The sequence below is a fragment of the Carcharodon carcharias genome, chromosome 22 (assembly GCF_017639515.1).
Source record: "Carcharodon carcharias isolate sCarCar2 chromosome 22, sCarCar2.pri, whole genome shotgun sequence".
NCBI classification, from domain to species: Eukaryota; Metazoa; Chordata; class Chondrichthyes; order Lamniformes; family Lamnidae; genus Carcharodon; species Carcharodon carcharias.
The window spans coordinates 57,044,582-57,061,016 of record NC_054488.1 but is presented as its reverse complement, the minus strand read 5'-3'; the positions used below and the strand labels follow the sequence as shown (position 1 = coordinate 57,061,016).

Here is a 16,435-nt window from a genome sequence, read left to right as displayed (position 1 = left end):
GAGACAGCAGTGACAGTCCCCAAAATAGATGGGGTAGGGGTGGGGGAGGGGGAAACAGCAAGGGTTTCTTCTACTGATTAGCTGTTCTTCTTAATAGAAATTTGTGAAATGAACACAGAAAATAGGAGCAGGAGTAGGTCATTTGGTCCTTTAACTCTGCTCTGCCATTCAATCACTGATCTTCTACCTGAACTCCACTTTCCTGCCTTATCTCCTTCATCTATCAGTTGTGATAGATAATTAGTTTATTGAAAAAAATCATCATGGTGGCAGGCACTGAACTGTGATGATGATACAAATAAAACAAGTAATCATAATTCCTAACATAAATATAGACAATGATTAAAACAAAAATGATGTCTAAAATAATGAAAGAATTGCATGCACCATTATGAACATTTATTATATAAATAATTACAATACATTGCAAAATGCAAGTCTCCTTAATTTACAGAATAAAAATGAAGGCATACTGCATTCTGCATTTTGTATTAAAATCCATAGATCATATGTTGTCAGGTTGAGTTTGTTAAATTCTCAATCATTTATATCCTATTTATGTGTTTTATAAATAGGGGTTTGGGCTATATCATAGTCTATTCATTTTATATCTTATTTCTGGGATGGTGTCTTTATTCCTTAATTCCATTGCACATTTCCTTTTGTGTAATTGTGGCAATGCAAAATGGGATTCAAGAGTTGATTGTTGACGATTGGGGGTTAAATGCGTTTAATGAACATCTAGTTCTTTGCTTTCTGCCTTATCTCTTTGAAGACTACGGATCTTGTTAGGTAAAATATCAGAGATACTGCTGACTCCAAAATGCATTTTTTTGTGTGTGAGCCTGGACATTGGAGTGTCAGTAAGCTGTTTATTCACAGATAGATTAGAGAAGCTCAATCCCACTTTTGTCTGATATTCACACATACAGGCAGAAGTTGTGAGATTTTGAACAGGAGCAGAAAATTTTACTTAAAAAAATAAGACTTTGGGGCTGAAGTAAAAAATTAAAATGCTGGAAATACTCAGTGGGTCAGGCAGCATCTGTGGAGAAACAGCGTTAATATTTCAGGGTGATAACCTCTTGTCCACTCATAGGTTAGCTGTGCTTTGATGGATTTCATAGCCAACAATAGCCCAGTATCATTAACACGGCAACCCTTCTTTGCAAATACAAATGCGAGATATTTGCATTGATCAAAACATCCGTGAAATTGGATTTTAAAAAATGCAGCTTTAAATCCTAAATTATTTAATTGTCACCACTGACCCTTTGCCTTTCTTCCTTTTCTCACTTTTGGAAGAAACCCATTACCAATAAATGGCATAAACAGGTTATTGTAACCCCAGTTTGACAGAGAGCTGATCCCAGGAGTGAACCACCCCGAGGCTGATGTCTGAACTTCTCCCACCTGGGGGTCCTGCTCAGGGATTGTAAAGCAGATGTGTAGTGGGGAGAGATGAAAAACAACTCGCTCCTGATTGATATTTCCATTTAGAAGTTTCCTGTAGAACAATAAAGGTTGGGTGTTTGTTTGGGGCGGGTTGTTGGTTAGCGGAGGGGTGGTGGTTTCACTTGTGGACATCACACAGACAGCAGCCACGCTCTTTGACAATTTGAGAATGTGGTTGGGTCGGTTGCAATTGTTTATCCGCCCGGCCAATGAACTTTTCACCCAGAACACAGATTTTTATATATTTAAAGGATCCAGGGATTTCCATGGGGGAGGGGGCATTAGAAAGAAGCCTGTTTGCTGCAGGTCTGCAACCATTGCAAAATAACGATCTAGCATGGAATTGCGCAGGCAACAAAAACAAAGAGCGGAACTTTGTATTTAAAGGCTTTTGCTTTGCGGAATTTGTTGCTTTGTTTCTCTGTAAGGGCCTTTTTCATTGGCAGTTGCCGTGGGGCGGGGTGTCATGAGAGCACTGACTGGCTGTGGGCTGCTGCCGCCAATCTCCAAAACCCCCTGTTCCCCACCATCCTCCAGCCCTTTAACAGAATAAATCCTCCCCCCGCCCCGGTGGCCCCAATCTTTTCTCGGTCTGATTCACTTCTTTTAATGCTCGAATTTCCAACTGGATCGGCGGAAATGCTCAACTCCCCCCTCCCCACCCCATCCAATCGCTACCTCCGGATGGAGACAAAAAAAAGTAACCAATTGCGAACAGCGAACAACCTCTCGCGTTTGTTGCAAAAAGGACAAGTTTCCGTTCCTTTTCAGATGTTGGGGTTTCTTGCAAAGTTCTTTTAACAGTTGCTATATCATTCAGCCTAGCACATTTTTGCAAAAAAGGTCACAAACTGCATTTGGAAAAAATTGCATTGCGTGAAATGCGCAGTGAAACATGCATGGATTTTCTTCTGCATTTTTCTCGTTAAATACATAATATAAAACAATGGCATTACTTTTCCTTTGTTGCATTCTGCTGGTTTTAGATATGAATGATTATTATTTTTATTCAACTGCATTGTTTTCCTTTTGCATTTTAATTGTTTTTGTATTTTACAATGATGTGTTAACGATATAGCATCGCATTTTTTGCATTGTACAATGTTTTGTTTCTTATAGATAAATAGCAGGTTTCCTTCGGCATTCTACTAGTTAAATACATCACATTGCGTCAATAAAGACTGAAAGTGCTGAAAATACTCTGAAGTTCTGGCAACATCTGTGAAGAGAGAAACAGTTAACGTTTCCAGTCGAATATGACTTTTTCAGATTCCCATCATCCGTAGTATTTTGATTTTATAATATTGCGTCTTCCCCTTTTTACGAATTTCTGTTAAATATGTAATATGTAAAAACATTTTTAATTTTATTGTATTTTACTAGTTTTTGCTCATATTTTTCTTTTGCATTTCTTTTGGATATATAATACATAAAACAGGGGTTTTATTTCACTAGGTTTTGCTTATATGTATGTATAATTTCGCATTTGAGACATATTTATTGCATATATAATATAAAGCATTTCAATTTTTCTTCCGTTGTATTTTACTAGTTTTGCAAATGATATATAAATATATATATATTATTTTTAGGTGTGCGTAAACAAGGTGTTGGTGATGCCTGCGCTGGCCGGGAGTTCCTGTATTGTGAATCGTGCCGGGTCCCGAGAGGCGGCGCGCGTGAGCGCGCGGAAGGTGGTGGTGATGGGGGCGGGGGGGGGGGGGGGGAAAGAGGGCTGGCGGGAGGCGGTCACGTGACCAGTTGACTGGTTGACAAAAATGGCGGCGATCCCCGAATACAACATGGATGCCGGAAGGTTGGAGTGAAGCAGGAGGCGACGGAGGAGGAGGGAAGGGGGGGGGGGGGTGGGAAAAAGAGAGAGAGAGAGAGCGAGAGCGAGGAAAAGAAAAACAAAATAACAATAATCAGAGTGCTCGAGGCTCGGCGCCTCCCTCCCGGCGACTGCGGAAAAGGGAGGCGGGAGGGAGAGTCTGTGAAAATAAGAATAATAATAAATCCAAACCTTTTTTTATTCCCCTTTGGGAGGAGGGAAGGGGGCTGAGGTGATTTTGGGGAAGGAAGGAGGGAGAAGTGGTGGTGGTGGTGGTGGTGGGGGGGGGGGGTTTAAAATAAAGTGAGGCGGAGCGGGGGGGGGGGTGGGGGGGAAATCACCATGAGAGGAAGGAGAGGTAGGCCGCCCAAGACGCTCGATGCTTCGCCGGCGGGAGGTGGCGGGGGACCGGCCGGGAGCCTGAGATACCGGGCCACCGGGGCCGGCAGAGGCAGAGGGGCCGACCGGCGGCTGAATCACGTCGAAGCTGGCGGTAGAGGGAGCCGGACCCCGAGAGGCGGCAAGGCAGGGAGCCGGGGCAGGGCCAAGGCCGCGGCTCAGCAGCAGCGACAAGGCGGCCGCTCCCGCAGGCTGACCGTCAACAAAGTCATCTACGACGACCACGAGAGTGAGGAGGAAGACGAGAGCCTGGTGTCCGAGGAGGACGAGGACGACGACGAGGACGAGCGGGATAACGAGGACGAGGACGAGCAGGATTCGGATTATCACCAGGCCACCGAGGAGGAGGAAGAGGAGGACGAGGACGACGATGCGAGTTATTGCACAGAGAGCAGCTTCAGGAGTCACAGCACTTACAGCAGTACTCCAGGTAACGCATTTCAACATTGGCTGGTTCTTCCGTCCCTTTTTTTAAAAAAAAATATTGTTTGGTCAAAGCTTCACGCCATATTTGGTTGTATTGTTTGGCGATTGCAGTTTGTTAAGTAATTGCACATGCAAAACTCATCAAACTCCTTTTGTAAGCCTGCATGCAACAGTTGCCATGACATTTGCAAAAGTGCGACTGAACTGTTGAAAAATTTAATCTGACCTACACTTTCACCATCTGAAGTTGCTTTAGTTTGATCATGGAGAGTAGTTGTTTGCAGTATTGCTGAATGGCTGGGATGTGGTCAAACTGCACACTGGCAGCTGCTCATCCTGCTACAGAACTTGGTTGGGGTGTGGGGGGGGATGAACCTAAATGGCAATATTGACAGTCCAATTATTTCTGACATCAGCGAAATAACTATTTTTAACCTGATGCTGGGGTTTTCACCTTGACTTTTTATTTTTAAATGAAGCCCGTGTTTGTTTGGCCACAGTTGTTTTCATTAAAAAAGGAAATAAAGCTGGTGGAAATTTGAAGTAAAATTCTGGAAATTCCTAACAACTAAAGAGGTTGGTGGTAATCAATTTTATTTTATCTGGAAAGAACAGATTAGTATTTCAAATCAAAACCTTGTTGATGAAGTTTCTCCAGTTGAACCATAGACCTGTTGTTTCTCTCTTCAGATAAAATAAAGGGAGCAACATTGGGGTTCTCTATCAATTCAAACTCAACTTCATAATTTTAAAAACATGTGATTAAAATTGGAGGTTAAATAGTCCTGTACTTTAGAACAGAACAGATGAATTATACAAGATTTTTCTCTTGTCTTTATTGTTAGAATCAGATGTTCAGATCCAGTCTGTAACTTTAATTCCCAAGGCAAATTTATTTTCAAATACTTTGCTTCATGCTTATTAACTAACACGCAGAGTTTAAGCACTTATTATTTCAAAGGTAAATTAAACCCTTAAAGTGAATATTGAGGCATATTTTCCCAGAATTGTTAATTATTTTTAGTACAGTGAAATTTGCAAATGGCAAACTACTTTGAAAACTTGCAGACTTATGATTTACAAAGCAACCTTGTCAGTAATGTGAAAGGTAAGGAAGGGTACAACTTCCCTTGAGAATCAAACTGACTCAAACTATATTTTTTAGGTCGGTGTATGTTTTCTTTGTAATCATGTACCACGATGGCTTATGGAAATAGTGGTTGATCAATTAATTTTGACACTCCTTACAATTTTTAATACAGCACCGTATATTTGGATTATGGAGATCCAATCCTCTTGATAACATTTTTATTTTACGCTTGTTTGATTGTTTTGTTGACTTGGGTAGTTCTGCTGCCATCCTGCATGCAGATACCATTTTGACATTCTGGTTCTTGTGAATACCGAGGTGATGCTGGCTTCAGTTCGTTTGACTTTTTTTCCCATGCTTTGTGTGCATCCAGGTTGTGTACAACATTTCTACTACATTTAATCCCAAGTTAATTTTCCTCCCCCACATTAGGTCAATCACCAAAATTGAGGGTTCTGCCTCCAGAGTGTTGCCTCAAATGCTGAAACCCAAATCCATGCTATAATTACTTCAAGAATCCCTTGTTTAATGCTCCCCTCACTGATATACCTACTTCACAAACTCCAGTTAATTCAGAACTCAACCCAAGACACCTCTTCAACAGCATTTTACAAATCCATTAACAATTTCCTTGCCAAGTGAATTTCTGTACCCCATCACATCAAAAATAATCAGTAGATTTGAAGTCAGATCCCATCTACACTCGAATAGTCATCTCGTGTTGTAACCTGTATTGCTTCGACATTTCATGCTACTTTTTCCGCACACCTTCTATCCCACCTTCACTAGCCATTCCTTCAGTCACAATGTCCCTGATCTTTGGATCTCAGAAACGTTACCTTTCTTCCCTCCTTTAAAAACCCATCTCATACTGTACTCCGAATGTACTCTCTCTCTTCCGCCAACCCCTCCCTCCACATCACTCCCCAAACTCGTGTTCACTTTTAAACCACAGTTCATGGAATGTGGAACGAAGAGCTAAGTGACCTACTCCTGCTCCCATGGCCCTTTTTAAAAAAAAAAACGATATAAATAAATTAGCTGCCCATTCATAAATACACCAGAATTCACCAAGTCCATTAAAGAATCAAACAGTTATTAATCACTACGCTTTTGAATGTTTTGTTATTGAAGTCAATTCACAAATATAATTGATAACATACGATTCATATCTTATTTATATCAAGTTCTTAAAGGGAAATGGGAACAGGAGTAGGCCATTTAGCCCCTTGTGCCTGTTTTGCCATTCAATAAGATTCTGGCTGACCTGTGACCTGATTCCACATATTTATGGTGTAGCTGAACAGCATGCTTATAAACCAATTGCTCAGTCATTTGATCTGGCAACAGGGTGCGTGCGTAACATTCTTTTGAAAGTTGGATTGTGGCATACTTAAAATGGGATGGTTATAAAATAGAACAGCACAGAAGGGGGTCATTTTGCCTAAAGACTCTGGTGCTTTTGGAGATGGGTTCTGCGCCCCCCGCCCTTCTCCATTTCCATGCAAACTTTTTTCCTTCAAATAATTATCCAGTTAGCTTTTGAAAGTTTTTATTGAACCTGTATCTGCCACCCATTGGGCAGTCCATTCCAAATCGTGTTTACTAGTTGTGTTAAAAAATAAAAAGATATTGCTCATATTGCCGTTGGTTCAGAACTTGAAATCAGTGCCTCTAGTTATAGATTTGCCATCTGTTAGAAATAGTTTCTCTTTTTTAGCCTATCTAAATCCTTCATGATTTTAAATACCTATCTCAAATCTCCTCCAGACCTTCACTGTTCTAAGGAGAGCAACCCCAGCTTCTCCAGTTTGTTCATGTAACTGTAATCCCTCATCCCTGGAACCATTCTAGTAAAACTCTTCTTTATCCTCTTCAAAGCCTTCATGTCTTTTTTAAAGTGTGGTGCCAGAGTTGGGCACAATATTCTTGTGGGGGCTAAGTTAGTGTTTTTTTATAGTTTTAACATAACTTCCCTCTTCTTGTACTTATTAAAAAGCCAAGGATTCCGTATGCTTTATTAACTGCTTTGTTAACCTGTCCTGCCACCTTCAAAACATTTGTACACAAGCACCCAATATAATGCTTCCTTTGCAAGTGGCAGTTGCAGTTAGATAATGGGCATACCAGGGATTGAGCTTGGCACCTTCCCTGTAGGTTGGTACTGTATCCACAAACATCACTGGTTTCTGTCATCTCACTCCAAGTGGAGTGCACTGCAATGTGATTGCAAGAAGTACATCGATGTTTCCATTTAAAATTGCATCCCGTGATAGATTAAGCAAAACTTCCAAAAGTATTTATTGGATCTGCAATTCAACAACCTCCCCCCAAAAAAAACTTCCTAACTTTTTACCAACGAATATACATCAACCAAGTCCTCCCTCTCACAGAATGCTTGTTGTATTCAGCTAAATGTTATAGTGAATAACCATGTACTAAGTTTCCAAGAACTCAGCAGACTTGCTGTACAATTTATATTCAAGTTTAATTGTGTAAATATTGTATATTGTATAAATACATGTCTTTTTTAATGAGGTGATGCAAGATGTGAGTTCTCTACACAGTAACTTGTGTTTGCAGCTGTAACAGTTGAGACGGTAGAAGTGAATTTGAGAGGGCAACAGACTGCTTTTGCGTACCCCGTTGATGAGGATGTTGTTTAATATTGACTTCTCCACAAAATAATGATTTGGTTGGTGGGGGATTAGAATTATAAAACTGATAGGAAAATGTGAAAATGGATTGGAGAGGAATAAAATAATGGTACCTGTAACTTGCCAGTTGACATATGTTATGACCTGAATCGACCTCATTTTGGTTATTGTAACAAAATCCTTGGGAGTGCAATGAAGATTAGATTACCCAAATTTATTCTTCTTTGCCAGATAAGGAACATATTTGTGGATTGACGGGCTTACTGTGATCAGAGAACAAAACTTCATTTTTAAAAAAAAGTAGTTTAATTTTGTGGCATTAAAATGTTCCTTTTCCAAAGTTCTTGTCCTCTTACAGATATGCAGTGAACTCATGGTCCCGATTTTTAAAGCTACCAATTGGGCAGTATAATTGCAAGAAGAGAGTGTTTTTTTCTTGTATCAATCCAGATGACTATCATAGTATTTTGCACCATTTATTTTCTTTTTGCTTCATATTTTCTTTTCTGGCCAATGGTCAGTCGATTTTGCTACTGCAATCCTAAGAGGAAATTTTGACTGGAGTACAGAAACAGAATCTTGGACCATTAATTATCCTATGTTGCTAATAAACTTGGTATGAGCAGAGGTCTGCTGTAAGCATACTTGGGTCATATGTAAATTCAAAAACAATGGAAACTCTGATACTGTTCATTGAGTAAATGTTTATAAATATGGGCAAGGGTAGTTCCAGGTATGGAAGTTACTTTAATGACATTTACATTCAACAGCTGTACTTTGTACCAATATGTCACACCTCTGCATGGACCTTATATCAGTGGGTTGCGTCTGCAATAGCCTGTAATATTCAATGTTCCACTCATGGGTTGGAGTTAACTTTTGGGTTGGCGATCACCAATTATTTTAGAAGCTTTACTTATGATTATTCTTTGCATATCTGATCTTTTCAACACTCAACTTAGGAAAGGGGCCGGGGGCAATCTGAACTAGAACAGAAATTGGATATGTTTCATTGTTGTTTAGGCAAATCCTGCAGCCAGTTTGCACAAAGCAAGATGCCACAAGCAGCAAGTAAAATAACTTGACTAGTTAATCTGTTGTGGTAATGCTAGCTGAGGAATAAGTGTTGGCAAGGACACCAAGGGAACTCCCTATACTTAGGATAGTCCCGTAGGGTCTTTTACATGCATCTGAGGAGATAGATGGAGCTCAAACTTAACATTTCATCTGAAAGACGTCACTTCCAACAATGAAGGCTCCCTAGGTATTGCATTGAAGGATCTGCCCTAATTATGTACTCAATTCTGCTCCGGCACCTGTGGTGCCCTTGCTTTTGAGAGAACAACATATTCCGTAGATGTGTCATTTTTAAATGTTTGAATTGCACCATCTGTAGATTCACATTAACTGTGTATGTGACATTTTTGTCAGTTAGCTATAAATAAAACTAAATTAAAGTAGGGAAGACATCTATTTTCCCTTAGAACTTTGCCATTTGTCTGTGAGCAAAGCAGTGCAATCATTAAACCAAATCAGAAGATGCCATAGATACCAAGGCAACCATCTGGATTGAGGATCTGCTGTCCTGATTGTTTTGTTGAGGATGTGATTTTTAAAATAAAACGTTCTTTTATCACCAGCTGGATAACCAGGTGACCTGTTCTCAGGCTTCCGCTTGTAACTATTGGAAGCCAGTCAGGAGCAGATTTAAAATCCTGAACAAATCTAACACTTATTCCTTGTTTCATAAACATTTTGTATTGTAGCATTGTGATTTTTCATCCAGCTTACTGGTATCAGGATTGAATAGTACTGATTAGTGGGTACCAAATAGTACTGATTAGTGGGTACCAAATGTTATATAAGTGCCATTCATGACCTCAGGATGTCTCAAAGCATTTTATAGTTAATCAAATACTTCTGAATTGTAGTCACTGTTGTAGTGATGGAAAATACAACAACTGATTTGCTCACCACAAATTCCCATAAACAGCACTGACATAATTGGTAATACACTGACATAATTGGTAATGTATCTGTTTTAATGATTGTTGAGGAGTAACATTAACTGGACATTCGGAGAATTCCCTTGCAGCTTTTGAATAGTGGCTCAGGATCTTTTATATTCACCTGGCCCTCTACTTATATCTCATCCAAAAGTCAACACAGAAGTGGGAGCCTGGATTATATTTTCAAATATCTGGAGCTGGGCTTGAACACATAGCTTTCTGATTCAGTGGGTGTGCTGCCACTGATCCAAGACTGATGCATGCTTGTCAGAAATTATGCTTTCTTAATGCTTCTCAAGATTAGGTGAGAATTAGAGATGGCCAAGCATGGCACAGTATTCACTTCCCTATTTTCCTTTTGACAATTTGTGTGATTAATTAAAAGAAGAATTAATTTTTTTGAAGACTCGTGCAAGTGAAATCTGTATGTAATGCACTACTAGGAAATTGATTTTGTAAGAATCTTTGTTTTTAACGTACCCCATTCAACCTGATTCGGAGTGATTGATTACAAGTTAAATAGTTACCCCAAAGTATGTTAGGGTTTTTATCATGAATGCCGGTTACATTTCTGTGGTCTATCTTGGTCAGGCATGCATTAGATACCCTCCGTCGGCTAAGAGGTAATTTAGGGAAAGGAGAGGGATCATGCGTTTATTTATTTTGTCCTCCTTTTTTAATTCACTTGCTGTCAGAGTGGTAGGGCTGAAAGCATCCCCCCTTTCCCATGACAGTCACTGCCATTGGACATTCCATCATTCTGGATTAACTTCTGATTTTTTTCCCCTTCCCTCTAAGGGAAGTGCATATTACTCAAGGATTATCTTTACACTGAGATCGGGGGATTGCTCTGCGTGGAGCATGTTAGAACTACATCAATATGTTACCTTCCTGGCGTAAAGTTTAATCAAAGGTGTGACTTAATGATATTGTAATATAAAACTGTTAACAGATCAACTGGAATTATGTAGGTTGGTTTTCTTATGTTCGATTTCATCAACTAAGGTGCTACTACCAAGCCAAAGTGCTGTTTCATGTCGTGGTAAGAAATAATTTATTTTTGGAAATGTTTTTATTTTGGTATATGGTGAATCCCTTGTCCCAATTGGGTGAGGCATGGTTTGAAAAGAAAAAGTCGACTATCCATAGTGGAAGAGAATTTGGAGACTGAGTTCTTAATGCTGTTTTGCTGCTGTGGATATAATAGCTGGTTCCAGAGTAGTAATGGTTGATGCCAAGGAGTTGGTCATGCTGCTTGGTTGTGAAGTGGTGCATAACATGATAGTGACTTAAACAGAAGGGAATTGTACTACATGATTTAATACAAGTTTTGGCCTGAGTGGAAAGATACTGTAACGTATATATAATTAAGTATATACAAATTATAATAAAATTAAGTACATGCACTCAAAGTGAGTGATTTTTTTGATTTGAAGAAAAGGATCTAATTAACAATAACAACATATATGTACTTGCAGTGACCATTAAGTCTGGTATAGGGACAGTCAGGTGGAGGGTAATGGTATTTCTTTCTTGCTGGTACCATGACGTTCAGACTAATGCAGTTGATGATAATCGCCACTGTGAATCACCTGCACTACCTTGCTCCAACAGTAGTGGAGTTCCACAGTTTAGTGGATGTTGTCAAATCTGTGACTGGAACTACCTCCTTGGATTGTATTGATCTTTAGAAATTTGCTGGCAGATTAAAATGTAAAAGTAGAAAATAGGTGTGGAATTTTTTTTGTTTCATTCTTCCACAATTCAAACTAGATGAGGCCACAATGTTAAGGTACATTAAACAATAATGACCCTCAACTACAACCTCCAAAAAATAAAAAAGCACCCAATACTGATTGTACTGGTGTGAATGATTTCCCTTCCTGCGTTTTCAACTCTTACAAACCAACATAGTCTGAGAAAAATGAATGGATTTGTGATGTAGCCTTGTGGTCAGCAAGAACTTTGGTTGAGTTTGCATCAACACATTTCACATTAGGTCTCGTAAGGGGGTGGCAGCTGGTTCTGGATTTGACCTGGGAATACTAGGTGAAGAGAAATTGTATTAGACAATTGTCATCCAGTCCCCCAATATTTTTTATTTCTTGCAGTGCAGTACAGTGGAGAAATTGTAACAATAGTATCTGTTAAAAGTCCAAAATACCAGAACTATTTCACCAGAATTCTGGTTTATCAACATTTTAATTACATTCAGGTCTTTGAAACTTTGGTACAAATCAGTGTGGGAAATTGCAGCAGTTGATTATTTTTCTCTTCTTTTGTGCTCTCGATGACATTGACTCATAGCTGAGTACAATTCTACAGATTTGGAAACTGTCTAATAACTTGAACAGTGACTGTTCGTCATGTATGAACAGCAACAGTAAGGCCTTGGTCATGGTACATTGTGCCCAACCCTGGGTTCTTGCTCAGTGTCCCCCCCTCAAACCGTTTTTAACAACAATCACTATTGGGAACAGGAAAGCTGCTTTTCTTCCCCACCCACCCCCTTAAGGGTTCTGAGGTTAGTTGTGACATTTTGCACTAGATATCTTAGCTATGTAAATTTTGGGCTGGAGTTTGAAAATGTAGCTTTTCTGCTTTTTATAGGCTAGTATAGCATCTCACATTGCCTTTAAGCATTCAGACGTTTTACTACTTGTTGAAGGAGCAATTGTAGATGAATAGTGGTAGCTGTCCAAAATAATGTTATGCTATCTCTTAAGAGCTAAGGATCATAATTTTCACTTGAAAACCAGGGAAACTTATACTTGATGATTTCATAAGAGAATCACCAAAACTGAGTAGTGACAGATGGTTCTTCCATGATAGAAGAAGCAGATACTTGAAGCATCTTTGTACTTTGAGACACTCCCAGCAATGTAATAATTTTTAAACGTAAAACCATTTAAAAGAGTTATGATAGCTAAACATTTGCTTACAAATATTTTGGATTTAATTTTCTTTATGTAGCATTGATAGCTCTTTTGGAAGGACTAGCAGGAAGATAATATTGAGCCCGGTAAAGTGAGGTATACATATAGTGTACAGTTTAAATGGCAGAATTGCAGAAGTACCTCGAAGTTAAGTGGTATTTGAGCACATTCATACAGTCAGGTTTGCGAGCTTCCCCCATTGACATTGGTTGGGCTTGCTGTATAAGGACATTTAAAAAACATAAGTTCTTCATTCTTTTTTGTAGGAACTTTTAAAAATTTCTACCATGTGAAGAATTCATGTCGAAAATCAAAATGGAACACTGACTATTAATCCACACAAATTAAAACAGAAAATGCTGGAATACTCAGCAAGTAGGTAGCATCTGTGGAGAGAAACAGAGTTAATGTATTAGGTCCATGATGACCCTTCATCAGAACTCTGAAAGGTCACAGACCTAAGACATTAACCCTTTCTCTCTCCACAGATGCTGCTGGACCTGATGAGTATTTCCAGCATTTCCTGTTTATATTGCTACTCATGCCAGCATTGAAATGTTTTACTAGAAGGGGGTAGATTGTCTGACTATTGGGAGATGGCGGCGGAGTGGAATGGGAGGAATATTCTGTGCTCGGGGCCACAAGTATTCTTAGTATGGCTCAAACTCAAATTTTGTAATTAGCTGTCTGACAAAGGTCTATGTTAAGAGAAGTTCAGTAAATACATATTTTAGTTTCTATAAAGTAAACCTATTCAAAAGAAATACATTTTAAGATCTAAAACACTGACTTATTCTACTGTACATACTTTATTTCCACACTTGCTCGTCATTGTATAGTTATTTCTTTGCTTGAAATGTATGCTCTTGTTTATATTTTAAATGGGAAAAGTTGTATTTAATAGAAGGAATAGGATATTGATTGGCCAACTGAATAGAGTACTGAAGAAAAGCTAGTGAAGAATTTGATTTTGAGTTATAAGATAATGTTTCTAGAGTGTTGTGATTTATGGGTTTAAAGAAGCCTGGAAAAAATGAAGTGGACAGAAAGCAATGAGAAGGTGTTGGCAATGCTCCATGAAGAATATAATACCTATACAACCCATCAAAACATAAGGCTTGATTACACTTGAGATTGGCATATGCAATATGCCATTTGTGCATCCTTTTGGCACAACTCAAGAGCCATTTAAAATGCCTCACACTGGTTGATGATGGTTATTGCTGATCTTTGTAGTGCAGAAACTCAGCAATACTTTGTCACTCTGTTATCTGGAGGGGATGACACTGATCAGAATATTATTCAGTATTTTGTGTTTGTATTCTGAAAATAGAAATCTTTTTTAGGAGTCAGAAGTGGTTTGTTAAATAGTGTGCAATTCCAGTCAGCTATTGTGGTTTTATAGAGGAAGGGAAATATAGGGAATGTTTTAAGTGTTTACCTACCCAATTTACCTAGGGCACATTAACCCAGCCTGTTCCATAATTGATATTTTTAACCTCAAATTGAAATTTGCCAATTTCTGCCTCCCTACTGCCAGGCACTTTTGGTGACATCACTGACCATGTATTTATATTACTTGCAGTGGGCCTGTAACTTCAGTCTGGCAGCTTCTGGACTGGGTAAACATGTTACTGACTGTGTGTGCTGTTGAAACCACAACCATTTTGGACAAGCTTGTTTGCATACTTTGACATTTTGTGCATCAGTTGAAAAAATCTACTTCTCATTTAAAGAATTGAGCTAGGATAGTTATTAAGCCCTTGCCCCCCCCATCCCTTTTTCTCTTTACACGAACTCCCCATATCCTGTTCCAGTCTTAAGATGTTGATGTGTTGGGGTATGGTGCCACATAAGGCAGATGGTACTCATGGGAATATGGGTCAGTTGAAACAGACCAGATATCAAACCCGTTATCACACTGGATGTAGCTGCCATGGTGTTAATTTGTCATTGAGAGAGGTGGGGGCCCCCAGTTTAATGAATTTTTACACTCCACTGTGACTGATTTGCAATTGGATTTGTTAAAGAAAGTAAATTTCCATCTAATTTTAAAATTGGCTGTTAAGACAGGTGTTTCCTCGACATTGACAACCATGTAAAGCTGATATCTGATAGCCTATCATTGATTTCAGTATGTGGAATTGCTTCACTGTTTTAAATTACTGTTCTGAACTAAAATTCCAATGTTGGAATATTTTGTTGCTGATCTTTCACACCTGGTTTCCTTGCTGTTAACCTGCTGATTGGAAATGTGTGCAGATTGAATTTGCACTAATAAGTGATGCAAACACGTGAAATTAAGCAAAGTGCATATGGCGTACCTTTTTGAAGAAAGAGGTTACTGGGCCAAATAATCATGCCTGTTGTGGTGCCAGAAATGTGTTTTTATGGTGATGAGAGCAAATAATCAACCCCTACTAGATTTACACATTGTATTTGCATTAGAACAGCCTTGTATTTATACCGAATTAGGATTATTTTCAATACAACTAGACGAATATATCATGACAGATATTTGCGGACCAGGGCTTTACCATACTCTGTTTAAAAAAGAGATGCATCAATATATGCAAAAATCGTAAGCCTGTCAATGAATAGCCAGCATGATCTTCATTTTATTAAGATTGGTTTAGCAAAAGAACATGGAGGCTCTTTGGTAAAATGTATTGTGTTGCTGGATAACAGAAAGCAAGCCAAGAGAGTAGTAATAATGGAGAAGAATGCCTGTGTGTGTCAGATTGCATCTGAGAAAATCTATCTGTGAAGTCCCCTGTTGTGCAAGTCAGTTATTAATTTATCTGCCTTTATAGTAGAGAATGAAGGTTCAACATAGTGATTGATTCTGAACTAATGGCAAGAGCCAAACAGACTGATTTGAGAGAAGCAATATCTTGTTACAAGTGGCCACAGAAAATGACATTACTTTTGCAGTGAGTAACAAATCTTTTGTGTGGCAAGGTGCTAGAGCTACATAGTCTGTGATGTGCCTTCTGTGTTGTGTGATGTGATTGATCCATCTCTCTCTCTCTCTCTCCTGGCTCGCATTCTTTTTTCCTTTCTTTCTCTCTCTTCTTTCTCTCTATTTCTTTCTCTCTTTTTCTCTCTCTCCTTTCTCTCTTCTCTCTCCTTTCTCTCTTTTTCTCTCTCTCCTTTCTCTCTTTTTCTCTCTCTCGTTCTCTTTTTCTCTCTCTAGTTCTCTTTTTCTCTCTCTCGTTCTCTTTTTCTCTCTCTCGTTCTCTTTTTCTCTCTCTCGTTCTCTTTTTCTCTCTCTCGTTCTCTTTTTCTCTCTCTCGTTCTCTTTTTCTCTCTCTCGTTCTCTTTTTCTCTCTCTCGTTCTCTTTTTCTCTCTCTCGTTCTCTTTTTCTCTCTCTCGTTCTCTTTTTCTCTCTCTCTCTCTTTTTCTCTCTCTTTTTCTCTCTCTCTCCTTTCTCTTTTTCTCTCTCCTTTCTCTTTTTCTCTCTCTCTCTCTCCTTTCTCTTTTTCTCTCTCTCTCCTTTCTCTCTCTCTCTCCTTTCTCTTTTTCTCTCTCTCTCCTTTCTCTTTTTCTCTCTCTCTCCTTTCTCTTTTTCTCTCTCTCTCCTTTCTCTTTTTCTCTCTCTCTCCTTTCTCTTTTTCTCTCTCTCTCCTTT

The 16,435-nt window shown here is 39.0% G+C and overlaps 1 protein-coding gene and 1 long non-coding RNA gene across 19 annotated transcripts in view; one reads left to right on the top strand and one right to left on the bottom strand.

The window, feature by feature from the left end:
- Nucleotides 1-2,690: 2,690 nt before the first annotated feature.
- On the bottom strand, nucleotides 2,691-4,437 carry LOC121293583. The gene is made up of 3 exons (XR_005946563.1): nucleotides 4,342-4,437; nucleotides 4,103-4,150; nucleotides 2,691-2,785 (listed from the first exon to the last, which is right to left on the bottom strand). It is a non-coding gene; the product is annotated as an uncharacterized LOC121293583 (long non-coding RNA).
- The window catches only part of bptf (bromodomain PHD finger transcription factor), a 137,724-nt gene continuing 124,917 nt past the window's right edge, over nucleotides 3,629-16,435 (top strand). For all 18 annotated transcript variants that reach the window (XM_041216641.1, XM_041216644.1, XM_041216645.1 and 15 more), the window contains exon 1: nucleotides 3,629-4,115. In XM_041216641.1, coding sequence (XP_041072575.1) covers nucleotides 3,629-4,115 — 487 coding nt within the window. The remainder of the gene's footprint in view (nucleotides 4,116-16,435) is intronic.